Below are 20165 nucleotides of genomic sequence, written 5' to 3'. Positions count from 1 at the left end.
GATGAAAATGTCAGATATGAGCCAGCTACATAAACCTAAACCCAGAGACAGACATGGCCCAAAGAGCCAACCAACATGTTGTTGGCAAAAATAGCAACTGACCGAGCCTTGTTCAGTCTGTGCCAAGACAAACTGTTGTGTTTTGTACTGTATATACAGCATAAACAGTGGAGCAGAGCCATAAATTAAACAAGCTGTATTTTGCCATCTTTATGGATTTTTATGTTGGTTCCACAAACATAATGTTGCATGGTGTTACTCCATCTTCACACTTTAAAATATAAATTCTAGGATGGTACTAGCTACTGATGCACCATAACCAGAGTCTGTACTGTATATGTAAGATGAATGACGTATGAGTATGATGAAAAAAGACTGAGAAAGATATATTTGCAGACAAAATTCTGTATTCAGGAAGGGAGAGGGAGAGAGTCTCTACAGGATTCAAAATTTAAATATATATATATTTATATATATATATATATATATATATTTTTTTTTTTTTTTACATTTCAACATTTCACACATAAGTAGACCAAGGTTATGTGTTTCTTTGGTAAAACTAACTAACCAAAGTTGTTAGATGTGACTTGTAGAGGATGTCTGGCTTCTGTTTGCTTAGATATAGTTTGAACCATACTGAGCTCATAAAAAGCAATAGATATTACTATTCAACTTAAACATTTGCACAGCTACTCCATCGTACTCAGATAAACAGTATGTAGGTAAATCACACACAAAAGGGATGCTGTTCTGTGCACTCATATAAAACCAGTTCACCCACACTTCAGACCATGGACAAGTATATTTACACACATTAGCGTTCACATCTTGCCCTCTCAGCTGACCGGGCAAGGACAGGGGGGCTGTGTTGGACCTAGCCTGTGGCCGGCCACCAAGAACATGTCATGATGATCAATGGCTGGTCAGGAGCTTGGGGGGTGAACTTGGTGGCAAAGATTTGGCAGCACCATGTAGCACTGTGGCTCTGACTCTCGCTTCTCATCCTCCATCAATGCTGTTGCCTGGCTATGCTTCAACAAACAGGAACTGAACTGGTGATTCACCACCACTGACAAGCTATGATGTCATTATCGTTGATAACATGCCCTGCATCCGGCATCCGCACTGTTGCACCTGTAGGCATACCACAGTAAAAGACTTTGGGGTAATAAGTCCACACCCTGCAACACACCAAAATATTGAGTTTGAAAGCCATCTGTATTGAAATTTTGCAACGCAACCATAGTTTAGAGAGAACAAATTATCCCTGCGATCAGATTCTGTTGGCTTGACAGCTCTTCCTGCAGAGCAACACACTGAAGTTTAACATTTCGGATGGGCCTCCACTTTCCTATGGCACCTTTCTGTATACATTACCGCCATTAGCCTACTGATTATCCAAAGCAACTTAAGGACTGACAGGGGAATTATTTAGCAAAAGGGTTGCTGTTACCAGCTGGTTAATATCTGTTTACCATGAAGATGTTGTACACCTGGTGGCCACGAGAATGACTGACTGCTGCTTGAGGATGGTTATCACCAAACTTGGAGGTGCGGCAAAGAAAAAAATGCATATGTATCTTGGCCATGGTGGATTGTCATACTGAAGGAGTTCTTCACGACCAAACCCTTATTTGGCTCACACTGCTCTAGTTGACTTATCTGATGGTGGTCCACTCCTAAACATTATATTGACATTTTAACCATTGGCATAGAGAGCTTTTATGAAAATTCTCCCTGCTTGTTGATCAACATATTGCAGTTGTCCCACCAGCACATCCTTGATGCTCAATAGCAGCTTAAAGTGTCAGAGGATACAAACCAACATGTCATCTCCTCCAGTGCTGCAGGTCTTCTTTCCTTCAGACCTGCAGTGCTGCCTACTGCCTTTGTCATGTAGGTTTGTCCTCATTTTACGGTATATTGAAATTTGAGAGGGTTTCTGCGCAGCTTTAACAACCATGGGACGTCTGCTCACAGGGAAATTAGAGGAGACTCAGCAGATGTAATTCCACAACTGCTGCTTGCAAATTTGTTCAGGTTAGCAGCAGAGTGATCAGCCAACGTGGATGGAAGGAAGAAGTGGTAGTGGAGTGAATCTCAGAGGGTGGATAAGGTTGTCCCGTAATGCTAGTCAATCAGCTTCATGTTGTGCTTCTCTTTCAGTCACTGACAGAAAGTGGATGGGTTTGGTCAGGATGACTGGCACTGTACTATAGGCCATGTTCATCCGTAGTGACTTTGCAAGTACATGTAATTTTCAGTAAGCTGCTCAGCAGTGGAGGACCTTTAGTGATAAAAGCCAGTGTGTATCAGTGGCGTGTAGTGACTTTTACAAATAGATTCTGCATTTTCCAACCTCAGCATTTTCCTGGCTCATAGCCTGGAATGTAGTTGGGAAGCACAGAGATACGGCAACTTCGGTCTTGAGGAGTTGTGGCATATATTTACTGAAAAACAGCCTAAAGTGCACATACATCGCATGTTCAAAGCTACACTGTTAACTTCTAACTAACTCGCTAACTCTCTGCTCCAGTCGCCAGTGTCTGAGCTATTCGTGGAAGGAGCTGCTCTACTGCTTTAACAATATTCTGTCTCAAACTTCTCAGACTTACTGTAGAGCTTACACAGGGAAGATTATTCAGTGTAATTTGCTCATTTACTTGCTACTGCTGCCTCTTAATGCATTATGCACAAGTTTAGCCTCCACACATGTGCGCATGTGCATGATGCCTGCAGCCCCATTACTGATCTCAGAACAGTAGAAGCTGAGTCAAGGACAGCAAACTTTGACAGCAGCTAATCACCAGTCAAAGATCCAAGGATTGTCGGACAGAAATTATAGTTACAACAGCTGGAAGTCAAGCTAGCTTGCAGAGACAATACCTGATGCCACCACAAGTGGGCAGTAAATTGCATGATCCTTTATAGGACAGAAAACTGTTCTGAGATAAGATGTAAGAAGAGATTTCACTTCCACTTAAGTATCATTCTAAATGATGTCTATTTTTAGCTTAGACTGGGCAAGTACAGCTTGCCCTGATGGCACGCCACTGTAGTAAGGTTTCTTTTAGCTAAAATATAATTGCATTTTCAACCTAAGGAAAAATATAATGTATAATTTTATCATAAATTATATTTATTAGTTGTCATAGTCTGCTACAGTGGTTAGTGTGTTAGTGTTCTGAAGTTGAAGAGTAGAAGTCCTATGTGGGGGTGGAGAATGTGTTAACTGATATTCTAAGGGAATATGGTTAACTAGCAGCACACATGACTTTACTATTTATATTGAACAACCTCGAGCACATATTTATTTTTCATTCTCCTCACTCTGTGCTGTAACTTATTTAGCACGGTTTGTACTGCTGCAGACCTGCAGACCGATCTTAAAAACTCTGAAGAGGTTCCATGAAGTGATACTGCTTCAGCTTTTTCAGGAAACACCTACACTGGCTTCTTCTTATGTCACACCATAGCACCGGGTAAATGCCCTAAAATCAGAGAGATAGTAATCATGTTTGTTTTCTGTGCTGAAACAGGCGCAGAGTACTGCAGATATCAGATGGTATTGAGCACATGGGGGGAGTGCGCTGGGAGCTGGCCATGTGTCTGGCCCTGGCCTGGTTCATCTGCTACTTCTGCATCTGGAAAGGACCCAAGTCAACTGGCAAGGTAAGACAGAGTTATGCATGTATAACCCCATTTCCAAAAAAGTTGGGACACTGTGTAAAATGTAAATAAAAACACAATTCCATGATGTGCAAATCATGTAAACCCATATTTACTGGAAAATAGAACAAAGACAACATATCAAATATTGAAACTGAGAAATGTTATTGTTTTATGAAAAATATATGCTCAATTTGAATTTGGACACAACTAATTAGGTTAATTGGCGAAAGGTCAGTAGATGACTGGGTATAAATGGAGCCTCTAAAAATAAATGGGGAGAGGTTCACCACTCTGTGAAAGACTGCACGGGCAAGTAGTGCAACAATTGAAGAATAATGTTCCTCAACATAAAATTGCAAAAATTTGGGAATTTCAGCATCTACAGTTCATAATATCAAAGGTTCAGAGAATCCAGAGAAATCTCTGTGTGCAAGGAATAAGGCCGAAAACCAATATTGGATGGCCATGATCTTCAGGTCCTCCGGCAGCACTGCATTAAAGACAAATACGATTCTATAATGGAAATCACTGCGTGGGCTCAGGAACACTTCTGAAAACCATTGTCTGTGAACACAGTTCATCGCTGCATCCACAAATGCAGGTTGAAACTCTACCATGCAAGGAAGAAACCACATCTAAACATGATCCAGAAATGTTGCTGGCTTTTCTGGGCCCAAGCTCATTTAAGATGGTCCAAGGTGAAATGGAAAACTGTCCTATGGTCTGACAAATCAAAATTTTAAATTGTTTTTGGAAATCATGGATGCTGCATCCTCCGGGCTGAAGGACAGAGGGACTATCTAGCTTGTTATCAGTGCACAGTTCAATGGGCATTAGTGCCCATGGCTTGGGGAGCTTGCACATCTGCGAAGGCACCATTAATGCTGAACGGTGTATATAGGTTTTGTAGCAACATGTGCTGCCATCCAGACAATGTCTTTTTCAGAGAAGGCGCATATTACAACAGTATGGCCCTGTAGTAGAAGAGTCCAATTGCTAAACTGGTCTGTCTGCAGTCCAGACTTGTCAGCCTTTAAAAACATTTGGTACATCATAAAATGAAAAATACGACAAAGGAGACCCGAAACTGTTGAGCAGCTGAAATCCTATCAGGCAAGAATGGGACAACATTTCACTTTCAAAACTCAGGCAACTGATCTCCTCAGTTCCCAAACATTTACAGAGTGTTGTTAAAAGAATAGGTGATGCAACACAGTGGTAAACATGCCCCTGTCCCAACTTTTTTGAAACATGTTGCTGGCATCAAATTCAAACTGAGCATATGTTTTTCATGAAACAATAACATTTCTCAGTTTCAACATTTGATATGTTGTCTTCATCATGGAATCATGGAATTGTGACAAGGGTTTGTATATTATTGTGTGTGTGTGTTTCTGTAAGTGTGAGTTTGTGTGGTTGAACTATTTCTAATGCAGTGCAAAGAGTGAGTACTACCTGTAAATACTGCATGATGATTTGACATGGCCTTAATAATGAACTAAAATTTTATGTGTGATGATGGGGGAACGTGCACATGAACATGTGTCTTTATGGATGTGTGTGCGTGCTATTTTGCTGCTGCTGCCAGTTTTATTTATCTGAGCCATTTTCGTTTTGGTCTTACATGCTCAAACAGCCACAAGCTAAAGCACTTTCCCTACTTGTCCTCAAAACAACTCCCTCACAGGAAGCCACAAGCATTTTCCCCCTGCAAGCAGAGAACAAAAGGGGTGTCTGTGCAACCCACTTCTACCTTTTCTCCCATCACCCTTACCATTTTAATGCCCTCCTTGAGTCTCTTCTAGCAGCCTTGAGGAGGATAGTATGGAGTCTGCACCTTGCTTTGGGTGCTCAGTTGCCCTTAAGAAACTGTTCTTAGATTCAATGAGCCAGAATGAGTAGAGAGATAGAGATAGAGTAAGAAAGAGAGGGAAGAAAGAGAGTAAAGAGAAAAGAGGAGAGAGGTGTGTGAGGAAAAATTAATGGGTTCACATTCTACATGACAGAGAAAAAAACAACTAGGCGGCAATGCCTATATCTCCCTGAAGTGTCTTTTGTCTGGCTGTGAAGTAAGAGGGGAGAATGCTTCTTCATGGCTGGGCTTTAGCAGCTGGTCCAAGATTGATTCCTGTATTCACTGGGGGAAAGGAGAGTGTTCATGAGGAGCATGCAGAGTATATCCTCAGCCTCCGCCTCTGCTGCCTCTGCCTCTCTCTCTCCTGCTATGAGAAATTAACCACAGCTCACTCATTGCAAGAGAGAGGTGCTTTCTTCTCCACAGACCCTACAGCCCATTCAGTTCCGACTCTGCTAAGCTGTTTGCTTTTGTTGGCCGTGTTTGCCAGCCATTCTCACATTTAAGCCCTCCTGTTAGATTTACGGCGAGGCAGGGGCAAGTTTGACCAGTAAATTTGTGGTGGCTTAAATGTTTACCCGTGGTGAGCTGGAAGGAGGATGCGGAGCATCAAAAGTTCATGGAGAGATTGAATATTGTTCTTTTCATCTCCAGAGAGATGGGGAGAAAGAGGGAGAGAAGGTTTAGGATGTGTAATCGTTTTATTTGACAAATTAAAGGAGGGATCTGTTGGGCAGGAGACAAGTTTTCCCACACTTTCCCTGTAGGCCACACCAGGATTAACAGAGCTTAGAGTGGACAATCTCATTAAGTCTCATGGATTCAGACAGTAGGATTTCATTTATTTCTATAAATTTGATTCAGGTTTTTGTGGTGAAAGATGTCTAAGATAAGGTAAAGCAAAATGTCTTTGATTTCTGAAAGATTGAGAACACAAAAAGCTTTATGTAGCATTTTAGATCACAGAATCTCTTGTCTCCACACTGTAACTGTGGGTTGAACTTCTCTGGAGTTTGATTAAGAAGCTTACTCCTTCAAATGCTTGACCCCCCACCTGAAAAAGGATCTTCCATTCACAAAACTGCTGCTTGCAGTAGTACAGTAGTGTGACCGGTGGGTGTATGGGTAATTGGTGTGCACATCCATGCATTAGTGTCTGTTTAGGCTGACGAGTGAATGGTCCATTTTGTCTGTATCTGTAGTATGTGCACACCCATTTCTATGTTGTGAATGAAGTTGCGTGTGCGTGTGTGTGAGGGGGTGTGTGCGTATTTGTGTGTGTGTGTGTGTACTCATGCACTTCTGTGCATGCTTCAAAGAGAAGCACATTTTCCCACACTGCCAGCATCACTCCTCTGGGCTTCTCCTGTTTAAGAGACGAGGCCAGAGGAGCCTTCTTTTCTTTTCAGTCCCCTGGCCTGGCTCTGTTCTGTCCTGTTCTGTCCTCAATTGGACTTTGACTGGATGCCAGCAAGCCAGGGGATGTATGTTGCCCGCCTCTGCCTTCCAAGAGGCCAGGGTTTTTGTTCAAGGGGTTTCTAAGAGTCTTGAGATGTCGAGCACAATTCTGCAAAACCTGAATACTTCAATAAAAGAGGGAGTGTTGGTCTGATGGTTAGCAAGCGCTAGCTACTGTACAGAAGGTATGTGTGGTGCTGAGCATGATACACTGCCATGTGAATATATCTCTTTACATAATATAAGTACCTGATCCTGGGTACCAGGTTGTGTGGTACAGTGCTGTAAGATTAGGGTAACATTGTGTTTTATTTGCCATATGATACATGTTAGATGCTGCATATGATAGATTGATATGCAAGACTAAAAAACATTAGTTTTTAGTGTGTATCTTACAGCTTAGGGGTTCCCATGGCCTATGATGTCCTCTTATTTCCTGAATATTACTTGTCTGATACCATTTATGTGGTAATACATAAATCAGCCAGCAGCCATCATTGATGTTACTGCAACCATACTATTAATGGATCTTGTTAAAATAAATCAATATCTTCTTGCAAATACTCATCACAAGTAATTTAATTCTATTTTAATTTAAGTCCAAAAAAATAAGCTGACCAGGATTCCTCAAGAAAAAAAGCAAAAATTAGAGCAAAGTAAGTGAAAATTTGTGTACCTGTAATCATTTTGTGACCTTCTTGGATTTGTTTAGAGTCCCTTTGTGTGGGGGTCCTAACCCAAAGGTTGGGAACCATTGGTTTTGACTAATCTTGCAGACAGCCAACTAAGTTGCAGTGGTGCAGTTGAAAAGAAAGTGTCACCACTATCTTAAGCATGCAGCAAGAAGAAGAACAGAGGCTCATTCAAAGATTAGAAAGGTCCTCCTCCACATCAGCCATATTTGTTGAAACTTGCTGGATGCTGTGGTTTTTTTTGGTCCCACAGAAAACTCTAACACTGTACCACATTGTGGCTACTTCAGTTGCAGTCCTGTCCCTTGTCACTTATCTTCCTCAGTCATCTTTCTGCTCCTGTCTGGACATGTGTGGCTAGATAACTGCCATGCCCTCTCACCTCTCGGTCTGAGCAGTCACATTTTATTACTTAACTGTAAGCAAAACCGCAACCTTATTCCTCCTTAGGATTCATTCAGTCCGGTCAATCCAATGTTTTCCAATGTGGAGCAGTTTTAAAAAGTGGGTGGACGAGGAGGTGGAGGTGTTGGTTAGAGCCAAGATTATGAAGTTCTGCTGTTGTTGGCAGGGTTTTTGCTTTGCACAGCTTCACTTTGACCTCATTTTGCTTGTATCATATCAGGTTATGTAAGTAAGTTCTGACAGTTACTCATTGTCAACTGTTTTTTTCTGTAATCTGAATATAAATTAATCTTTCAAATCTGTGCCTATTTATGCCTGCAGGTTGTATATGTGACAGCCACCTTTCCTTACGTCATGTTGCTGGTCCTGCTAATCAGAGGAGTGACGCTGCCAGGAGCATATGACGGCATCAAGTTCTACCTGTACCCAGACATTTCACGTCTCTCGGACCCTCAGGTAGGCTTGGAAAAAGTGTATCTGTCTTCTGGTGGTCAACCAGTAGAGATCCTTCAAAATAAAGTGAATATTAAATGTGGCAACATGTAGATGATGCCTTCTACAAGCAAGGAATGTAATACATCATCATGTCTACAAATATGGCTGCTATTACTTTTCTTGCTGCTGGTTGCACAAAAGCCCAGGTCTGGTGATACAGGGATTCTTCATTCCAAGGACACTGTAGTACCCTAACCTGAAAGAAGGTATGATAAACACTGCACTTAAAACCTGGGCTTATTGAATCCTCCTGTATCCCCCTGCCCAAGTTTATGTTGTTCTTGTGTCCTCAACTTATAGCATAATGACAAATTGAACTGTTGATTCAGACTAATAGTATTGTGCTTAAACTATGCCTGTTTTCATTATCTTAGCTATGAAAAGCACAAGGTACTAACATAAAGCAGGAAGGGTTGAGAGACTCATGGGAATGCATTTATACCCTTACCTCACACCCACCTGTCTGGAGCTGAGAAGCTGCCAGCAGGACAGGTGGTGTTGTTCATACTGTAATGCAACAGGGGATCAGTACTGTTTTTTTTCCCACACCTATCACTATTAAGCACTGGCATAATGTTGTACCAAAAACAGAAAACAACTGTTTATTTGGTCATTCCATGCAAAAAGAAAGATGTTTGCCTCCTTAATGGCACATCTCTTGAAGCAAATGAGTAAAAACATCTTTTTAATACACTTAAGTGTATTTATACATCTCACTCTAATGGCTGTGATATTACTGTGGCTTATTATTGAGTCAAGATTGTCATAGCAGGGCTGACTCTTCTTGCTGGTGAGGAGATGATCAAGGGTCAGATAAACAGTGTGCTCTGAGAACCTGGAGGGGTTGAAAGATCAGGATTTGAGGCTAATAGAGGTGATGCATTAACATATAACCCATACAGACAGATACAGAGACACACGTGGAGCAGACTCCTTGACCTCGTCTGGAAAAGGCAGACAGCTCAGGTCGCTAGGCAACAGTGCACTAGAAAATGTCATTGGATGGGGTGTCATGACAACGTGAATCAGATAGATGAAGAGTTTGAGTGAGGAATAGAGAGAACAGATTGGAGCAGATAGATAGATACACTCTTCTGCCGACGTGCAGTGTCATGTTATTCTACTGATTGACAGTTGGATCTGCAATAAAAAAGGAAAGAAGTGTAACCATGTGCCAGCGAAGGCAGTGACGGAAAAGGCTGCAAGCTAGCAAACACGGATGTAAACAATGCAGGATTTGATTTTTTTTTTTTTTTTAAATCAGCTTTGCAGATGTTTTATGATGAAGGAAATGCATTAAGCAAGTTTAGGGAGACACAGTGTAAACTCCATAGGGCACCTTTAAGATTCTGAAACATAAGAGTGCACATTAATATTCATGTTAAATAGCATATATTAAACTTTTGTCATGGTTAACTGAGAAAACAAATGCAAAGTATTACAAGTTCACAGCAGATCAAACACCAAGACACTCACCTAACACACCACTTCAGTGTGATGCTAGTGCCTGTTTTCTAACACTGCCTCCTTCCTAATAATATTTTCATGCTTACTAAATTGCAGCTCTCTTTCAAGTTGTACATTTGACAATATATCACAGCATTTCAGGAAACTATCTGCTTCAATTTGATCACCTCCTCCAGTTTAGACTCCTATCCACTCTGCACACCTGTTTTACACTCTTCATATCAACAACTGGTCTATGGGTTGAGACACCATGAATGTGAGAACAAGGAAAGTTGTTACCTCCGAGAAAAACAAGAAATTCAGTCGATCTGTAACTGCAGAGGCAGATGAGCCAAAGCGGAAAAGGTGTTAAGAACATACAGTATCATGCCATAATCCTAGCTTGGGTGATGTATTATAGACTTTGTAAAGCTTAAACATTAACTCTTGGTAAACTGACAGCCAATTATTTTTCACATCAGTATGAATGTATTTATAGATAGATTTATAAATTATAGAATTATTAATTTTAATATTATTATAGATATAAAATACAAAAAACAGACAATTCCTAACAATACATGAAGGAAGGAACAAATATTTGTTTAGGAATGAAAGTAAGAGTCTTTTATCTAATGAGTGTTTTTTTTTTCATTTAATAAGCTCTCCAGCTGTTGTACAGTGAAATGGCTGTTGCATCTGTGATTTTAGCAAAGTAAGAAAGAGACAGTGATAAAGTTGGATGGTGAAGAAATGAGAAAAAAAAAGGGGTCAACAAACAAAGACACAAACAGAGGCACAGAGTCACTGAAGGAGGGTGATAAAGAAGCGCTGCTGTTTGGCAGAGGAAGACATTACTTCTCACACCAATGTTAAATTAGTTTCCTCAAGGACAATCAGGGCTCTGTTCTGTCCAGCAGGCTGTGTGGAGTGTGTGTGTGAGTGTGTGTGTGGGGCTGTATGTTACTCTCTCTTTTTACACCCCTGAACTTCATCATGCCTCCTCTCCTTCCCTCTTTCATACCTTTCTTTCTCTGACCGTGTCCCTCCCTGTCACCCTCCACCCAGCACTGAGCATCACCCCTCCTCTTTTACACTTACTTACACACACTCATTCTCCCTAACCCTTGCTGTTATCTTTCCATGCTCTACAACTGGAGATGTGTTGCTGTTTGCGTCCCTTCTCCGGATTCTCTCATCCCAAAGCTATTGTCTCACTAGTCAAACTTCCCAAAACAGCGAGAGCCACAATGTTGTCTTTTGGTACCTTTCTTTGTTAAAAAAAAGAATGGAGAACCTCAGCAAAACCATATGTGATTAGCCTATTCAATGTGGTCGAGTCACAACTTAAACCTGCAATAACTGACTTTGTGAGATATGGAAACAGCTTGAAACACAACACTGACATATTACCACCTCATAAAGTGGTATAGCAAACAGTTGCCTATGTACATCTTTAGCCCTCTCCTTTTAGCCCTGTGAAAGACTATCTTGCACTTTAGCTGCTAAATGCTCCTCTATATTCAGCTACTATTTGGGATTTTTTTTCATTGAAAACAGCTGCTTGCTGTGGCTGAAAAAAGAGCACTATGAGAGCAGTGAGTCAAAACACTAGATATGGGCTGTAAAACCACAATGTGAAGCCCCATAATGTTCCAGGGGCGCTGCAGAGTGTTAATTTACGATGGGGGTCATCACTCTGAGAAACTCTCCTCCACATACAAGTAGTCATGTGATCCATTATTAGCATAAAAATACTGCTTTGCTAAAAGTTTAATCTGTTTGTGTTTGCCTGTGCTTTCTCTTTCAATGAAGGTTCTGATAAATTCATTAATGTTTTAGTGTTTTTGTGTTGTTATTTGCATAAAAATTCTGGACCATATATGATGCTCTGCACTGAATCAGAGGGCTGTATTAAGGTCAAATAGGGTTAAGGGTTTTCCATAAAAAACAGTACAATGATGTTGGACTTCTTAAAATTGGTATTGCACAACCTATTTTTCATAAAATATTCAAATACATGGAGAAATTCAATTTAATAGAACTGTAGAAAACTCAATATAATGTAAATTATAATATAACAATATAATTATAGAGAGAGTGAGAGAGAACAGTATTTACATTAGGATAAAGATTTTATTGTTGGTGTGAAACTGTCTTCCAACAATATATATGTTTTACAGTTCATCTGCAGTATTTCATCAACTCAGGAACTGTAGAAACATCAAACTTATAAGAGACCAATACTTCCGTTAGAACATAAGAACATAAAAAAACAGAACATAAAAATCATAAAAACCGATATGACAAGGTTGTAACATGCACCAATATGTGCATCTGTAAAATCCCACTAAAATAACAAGTCTCATTGAATCTCTGCCCTAATTTGTGAGTGAAACCGACTGACTATTCCAGCTGAATTTCTTAAAGCTGCACTCCACATAAAAATGTCCAGCACCTACGGATCTCATTTTTAAAAAGAGGAGGACATGAGGAGCACCAAGAGTGATACATTTACATACAAGAACACTATCACTATCGCCAATGTCATCCAGCTTTCACACAGTAGAATTGTTTCCTGGAGCCACAGTCTCAACATAACCAAACACAAGCCGGCCAAATTAGGCACAACATCAACAAGTGATTCTCTCTGAGCCTGGGCCTTTAAGGTTTCACTGCGCTGTGCGGCCATCAGCCGAGGGTGAACTAAAGGGAACATTAATGAACATTAGGAGAGAAAGGCCTGTTCTTCCACAGGAACAGTCCTGTGTTTGTGAGGTCACAGAAGTTACCGTGGTTACTCCCAGGAGGGAGCGAAGACCGTGCGTTTGTTAATTGTTTCTCGTGGGGAAATGAGATTAGTGGCTGAATGGTGATGTGAGAGAGTTTTCAAAGAGCCATGCTGCATTAAGGTTGAATTCGCTAGCACCCCATGCTATCCTGTGGGTTCTAGGGTCCTGTGCTGCACTACAAACTTTCATAAAGCACATTTTACTGCTGTCCCATTCAGAAATCTTACATGTGTAAATCCCCATGGAGTCCATCAATAAAACCACTCTGTCTCATTTCCACCTAAATATATAATAGGGTAGAATACAAAAGACAATAAAAAACCATATATTTATCACCAAATATTTACTTGTTAACCTACCCAGGATGCAGTGGTAGAAAGTAAGTAAGTACTGTAATTCAGGACAATTTTGAGGTGCATTTACTTTACCTGAGTATGTAAATTTAATGGCACTATATTTCTTTTCCACTACATTTCAGAGGGACGTGTTGTGCTTTACTACAATCTAAGTTAAGCTTAAGCTTGTCACTATTCAATTTGTGTAGCATAACATTTTTTCTTTTTTGTTCTTTCCTGCTCCGTCAAGCTAGTATTTATGTAGTATTTAATATATCATTTGTTACAGTGGGCATTTATTTTGGAATGAGTACTTTAATTATTGATACTTTAAGTACATTTTTGCTGCTAAAAGAAGAAAGAAGAAATTTGAATGTGAGATTTTTTTGTTGTTGTGTAGATACTTTTTACTCTGAGTACTAAGATTTTTCTTAAAAAGTTAAGAATGAATGAATTAATAATGGTTTGCCCAGAATACAAGGTCAGCTATAGAGCAATACTCCTGCATAGGAGCATATAATCACAGACATTTCAGCATCACGGCTGACTACAAACCAATTCCTCATATCTAAATGACAAAAATATAACTTTTTTTAAGGCCTTCAACGTTAGTAAGCCCCTCCCACCTTTGCCACTTCAAAAGGACGGTCACATAACCTCACAAATTTGCTCAAGAAAACACGAAGACGTATTTCTGTTATTTCTGTTTTCTAGTTCGGATGATGTCTTACACACACATCGACTCAAACAGCCAGTCCACCTAATTTGCAGCAACGCTAAGAATCTGCAATCTGCATCTTTGTGAATTAGCACTAAACACAAACTGCAGCTGAGGCTGTCTGTCCCATTCTAACATTGAGACATTTCACTAAAAACCACAGACTGTATGTTAACCTCAAGGCAAGAAAAGTCTGGGGATCACCAGAGATCACCAGGGATCACCAGTCACTTAGCATAAATGCGGTAAAAAAAATACCCTAGTGGTATCTAGCCATGCAAATAGTTTGGAATTTATCAGAGTCTCAGATTCACAGTATGTTGCCACCTCAATATAGTGGAGTTCAGTTCTTTGGAACTACTTCATATCCAGAAAATTGTCCATATAAAAAGGGGTCATAGTGTTTTCTGTAAATTAAATTCAAGTTTGAAATTTTTAAACGTAATTTTGAAATGCCTTGGCATTAAATTGAAATTCAATTCACCACTCTACTCACTATGCCATGGAGTAGGTGAAGCATAATGTGAATATTTACGCACTGGAAGACTTTGTAGCTACTTTTAGGATGTTAATCCATGATTCATGCTGCTCCACTGTCTGCCTCTCAGGGGGGAAAGAGAACGGTTGAGCTGAGCAATAATTTCATTATGGAGTCACTGAATGATGAAAATCAGGTAGATGAGGGGTAACAAAAGAAATGTGGGGTTTCATTAGACTCGATAAAAAGTCGCATCTTGCTATATCATAGTAGTGTCTTGTAGATGGGAAAGCCTATTCTATTAATTCTAATTCTGAGGTTTAATAGGCTGAGGAGCATTAATGAAGTGGAAATTAAACTGTACACTGGATCAAGAGCATGACAAATGGTCTTTCTGAAACTTTGATTTGTGTGTGTGTGTGTGTGTGTGTGTACGTGTGCTGTGCACCTACAGTGAAAATTAAGGAAAAACCAGATTAAATGAGTAGACCAGGGGCGCCTCACTGGCCCCAGTGGTTTAGACTCATGCCATTGAACTCCAGAATGATCCGGAAAGGGATGTTTTTTGCATGTCAGTACTTTTCTCTCTCTCCATCATATGCCATCACACTCACAGGCACCAAGTAGTAGTACAGTTTAGACACTTGGCGCAATGAAGCTGTTCTGGAGGCTCGTGGTGAACCAACACTTCACTGAAACACTTCCCTGTATACTCACACTCCTCTGTATATGTGCTGTATCTTTACGCCCACTTTTACATCAGGTATGGGTGGATGCAGGAACCCAAATCTTCTTCTCCTACGCCATCTGCTTGGGCTGTCTCACTGCTCTGGGAAGTTACAATGCCTACAACAATAACTGCTACAGGTAAGAATGTGGCTGCTAGTTGATGGATGTTTGGATGATAATGAAAGTCATCAATATAATAAAAGAATAAAGGCAAAGCCCCTGTGGTAAAAGGTGAGGATTGTTGTGTACTGTATTATTCTAGTTTAACATGCAAGTCTGTCTGTGTTGCTTATAGTATAAGGTCCAATGACAGCTCATACAGTAAGTGTGATCTGTCTCTCTTTCTCTCTGTCTTGCTCCTCAGGGACTGCATCATGCTGTGTTGTCTGAACAGCGGCACCAGCTTTCTTGCAGGTTTTGCCATCTTCTCTGTGCTGGGCTTCATGGCCTACGAACAAAATGTTCCCATTGAAGCCGTGGCAGAATCTGGTGAGAGAATAACATAATAATATGATCATGTCTCTGAATTAAAATCGATCAATTAAGTCCCAACTTTAAGCATTGTAATGTGGCAATACGCAATATCTAAAGCAGATACAGTAGAAGAGAGAAAGCCTGTCTGAATCTTTGTGCTCCCATCCACCATATTCTGCTAAAATGGATAAACATAACCAGTTATATAAGTCCACACTCTTCACCTAGGCTCTTAGACCACCGCATTATGATTTATTCAAGTCAGTATGAATGATTTAGAGAGAGAGAGAGTGAGTGATTTGAGCATGGTGGGGACAGTGCTTAATGTTTTAAATGTGTTTCTAAGGGTCTGTCACCAACTTTAGGTGTTAAATAACACTATCGCATGCCACTTCCCATTTTTTTCAGTCCTATTTCATAACAGCATCCCAACTTATCCACGTTGCTTTGGACCAGCAATTGTGCCAGCTTTGCTTTGCTGCACTCGCGTTTGGAGGTCAATTTGTCTGTAGATCATATGTTTTATTGAGAGAAAATTAAACACTCCATAAAACTGATGCATATAAAAATATCATAAACTGGTAAACCAGCACTTTGCATAGTGGAGTTTTTTTTTGGACAATGGCTTGATAAATTGGATAATCCTGTTATGATGCCAATGATAAAAGAGTATATAAAAGAATGTGAAACAATAATCATGCCACATTAAGCCCTAATAATTTAGGACATCCCCATTGTGCAGGGGAGGAAAAATAATCAAAAAAAATATTTAGCAGGAGAGAAAGAAATGAGACTAAAATAAGAAACCATGGAAAGTACCACACAAAAAGTAGTTCAGAGATATACATTAAACATAGAATACTGTCCAACACATGACTACAAGTCCGTCTAACAACTGATTATACAAAACACACACACACACACACACACACACACACACACACAAAAATAAGATTAAAAGAAAAAAATAAATAAATTGTAGGAGAAATTTAAAAAGGCTGTAACTGAAAAGCAACAACTTTATAGCCTTTGCTGTGGGTATTGATATTATGCCTTTAACTTGTCTTGAATTTTGTTTGAATAACTCTCTCCAGTAATAAAACTCCTGCTTTTTTTGATGCAGGTCCTGGTCTTGCATTTATTGCATACCCTAAGGCTGTTACTATGATGCCTCTGTCTCCACTTTGGGCTTGTCTTTTCTTTATGATGCTCATCTTCCTCGGCCTGGACAGTCAGGTGAGACCCATTTGTGTCAGGATACTAATATTGCTCAGGCTTTAAAATACATTTATAGGTTATACCTTTGGGTAAAATCTACATGTAAACAAATAAGCACAAGCACAAAGCACAAGTATGTGTTCATACAGGACTTAAAAGTCATGTGTTTAATTTTCTCCTGTTCAGATTTAGAACATTTAATGAGAAAACTAATCTGAACAATTAGTTTGTTTGTTTGTTTGTAAGGGATGCATTTACAGTTTTAATGGCATCTAGCAAACTCTATGTTCCTATGGAAGTTGAAACCACTATTGTACGTCACTTTGGACAAAAGAAAAGTATGATTGTTTAAGTAAGTTTTCCATTTAGTTCAGTTTTAATTTGTGCACCTTTAAATGGAGCTTTTGGAAACCTACGTATTTGTCACATAAAACAAATGGTTGTTATGTCACATGCCATTAGCACGAGTGAAAAATATGTTTTTATAAAATATATTACTATCTTGTCAGCTAATTGTACATTTATTATTAAAAGAGACTGAAAAAAAACTGCCACCCCCATTTTATAGAAAATATTTTTTTTTGTTCTTGTTCCAGTTTGTGTGTGTGGAGAGTTTAGTGACAGCTGTGGTGGACATGTACCCAGAGACCTTCAGGAGAGGCTACCGCAGAGAGCTGCTAATTCTTGGCATGTCTATAGTCTCCTTCTTCATAGGTCTCATTATGTGTACAGAGGTAAGAATACATTTTATGCTGTAGCCATGAATGTGGTGATAAGGCAAAGATAAATTACAGGAGAATTTTGAGGAATCAAACAAAACAAGTGAGGGGAACCAGACGTGAACCTAACAAAGTAGATTCCTGTAAGTAGCCAACTGAACTCACATTTATCCAATGGCTGTTATTTACTAGTTACTTCATACATAAAGATTTTACATACATACTGTATGATATGGTCATGAAATATGGTGTATTTCTATGCATTAAACCAACCGACAATATATGAGAAGAATTTGAAATACACTTGTTTTTACATTTAAATTATGCTGTTATTTCTATGTAGCTATGTCATTATCATCATCATCATCACCACCACCACCACCATCATCATCATCAGCGAATGACAAGTCTGAGGTGAAACCCAGTCAGGTACATTGCAGATTATGGTCATTGCTCCCTGTAACCTTTTGTTTGCATTATTAAACCTGCATTGCAGAATGTTTGTCTCCCCCTTTTGGCAGTGACAGTTAAATTAAACAAACACTGTCATTTCCAACGAGGAAATGCCATACCAGTGGTAATTTGTGTTACTCCTCAGCCTTGATCGCGTTCCTTTATGGACTGTCATCCTTCGTCTGAATTCTCTGTTTCTTTTTTATCTAGATCCTCAGAACCTTTTCTTGGACACTTCCTAGATATTTCCACTATACTCCTAGTTGCTGTAACCTAGTCTGTCTCCATCTCTACGGTTACTCTGCTCTTCAGTTCTGGCAAACCAATCATTGCTGGTTGATGTAAAACGCACCCCTCTACCATGCACCAGTGCAGGAATATTGCTACAGACACCAGGGTTGTGTCGGAAATGAAACTACTTCTCACTCACTACCAAGGGAGTTCTATGTAGAAGACTTTATAGTGAGCTCATTGGTAAAATGAAAAAAACACTTTCGGACACCAATCGGGTCGTTTTCTTTGCGCCATTCTTCTTTCTTTCAGCGCAAGCACAATGCATGATGGTATATATTGCTTGGTTAGAGACCTTCGGTTGTGCACTCCTTTTCATGATGCATTGTGGGATACTATGAGCCTACTATTTAGGGTATAAAAATTCTCACTAGACATTCGGACAGCACTGCAAAATGGCAAAGTCACTATATAGTGGATTATGTAGGGAGCAGTGAGTGATTTCAGACACAGCCCAGGTTTATAACTTACGAATACTATGAATTAGAGAGAGATTTACCTGGCACTGAAAGGCTTAATCAGCATTGTGTGAACTGGCAAAGGCTTGAATGTAACGGACATTTATTTATATGTAAAAGTCCTGTACTCCAACTGTAAGTAAGTGAATCACCTGATCCAGAGTCTAATAATCAATCAAAACAATTTGATCTTGTGATCCACTGCCTTCTCAGTGTTCAGCCTGCATGAAATCGACCCAGTGATTTTTTCCACTGGGCACTTTATTTTCAATCCTAAAGGATTTTCAATCCTAAAGGTCACATTACAGTCACGTTATCCATCTGAACATCTATGTCACCAGCTCTGCTGTGCTTTTAAGACCTTTCATCTTTATGTAATAATGGAGGAGAATCTGGTTCCTCACAACATCAAGGTTATTCATCCACCAAAAGCCTTTCATCTCTCCATATGCATTGCACGCCATCCACCCCCACTGTAAATATTGTTCACTGTAGCGGCCCATAATGGCGATGAAACAGGGGGAAAGAATTTAATGCAACCCTGAAGTACGGTACTTTCTCTGTGTGTTTTTTTTTTTTCCGTGATAGACAACTGTATTGTCCAGTGTTTGTCACTGTCCATTCTAATCCCTGTCACCACTACATAAAAATCGTCCATTTTCCCTCTGCTTTTACTCATCTCCCACTGCCACCTGCACTCAAGACACTTTATTCCTTTCTGCTGTCAAAGAGCCATCATGAATAAAATGTCACAAGGAGCCCATAGTAGGACTTAACACAGTTCAAAAGGTCTTGTGGGAGTGTAGTTCAGTACTTGGCTGAAACATGCACAAAGACACTGAGACATTTTGATGATATTCTTAGCTATTTACTAGTGGTTTAGAGCTGTGATGTAACCCAACTCTCCCAGTCATGTTCAGATTTTCAGATTTTATTTATGATGGCCCTTTTAGTGGAGGCAGAAAGGAACAGACCAGTTGTCTTGAGTGAAGGTAGGGTAGGCAGAGTGAATGGGTGTATGTGAGCACATCCACTGGTTCTATGTCAGCGGAAATTATAAAGAAGGAGAATGTCAAAGAATAGTTTGGCATTTTGAGAAAAAGACTTATTTGCTTTCTTGTGGAGAGTGAGATGAGAGGAAAGGTATGACCCCTGTACTGACCTATCCAAAACTGCAGCAAGAAATAATAACTTAAAAGAAATAACCTGGTAGATAAGCCCATGCAGACCATAGGTTGTCATTTTCACACTATTGGTTTGAGTACAAACTAATCAGTCAAGATATAGTATATTAAGTAGTGAGCCGCAGAGGTGCTGACAAGCGTAATTTGTTACTTTTGGAGAGAGTCAGGTGGTCTGTTTTCCCCTGTTTCTTATGCTCCAGCGCCAGCGACCGCCAGGGCCAGAAATATTATGTTTTCAGGTTGTCTGTCTGTCCCATTCGCATTAACACAACATCTCACTGACTGACACC

At 39.8% G+C, this 20165-nt stretch overlaps 1 protein-coding gene across 1 annotated transcript in view; it reads left to right on the top strand.

The window, feature by feature from the left end:
- Positions 1-20165, top strand: part of slc6a11b (solute carrier family 6 member 11b) — a 29699-nt gene that overhangs the window by 3172 nt on the left and 6362 nt on the right. The window contains exons 6-11 of the mRNA XM_071493652.1: positions 3543-3675; positions 8407-8541; positions 15113-15216; positions 15443-15567; positions 16676-16788; positions 17367-17504. Of these exons, the coding sequence (XP_071349753.1) occupies positions 3543-3675; positions 8407-8541; positions 15113-15216; positions 15443-15567; positions 16676-16788; positions 17367-17504 (748 nt within the window). The remainder of the gene's footprint in view (positions 1-3542; positions 3676-8406; positions 8542-15112; positions 15217-15442; positions 15568-16675; positions 16789-17366; positions 17505-20165) is intronic.

Source organism: Trachinotus anak, unplaced genomic scaffold (assembly GCF_046630095.1).
Source record: "Trachinotus anak isolate AG129_WGS33_773 ecotype Australia unplaced genomic scaffold, CSIRO_AGI_Tana_v1 ptg000013l, whole genome shotgun sequence".
NCBI lineage: Eukaryota > Metazoa > Chordata > Actinopteri > Carangiformes > Carangidae > Trachinotus > Trachinotus anak.
This window is presented reverse-complemented; position numbering and strand designations above follow the sequence as displayed.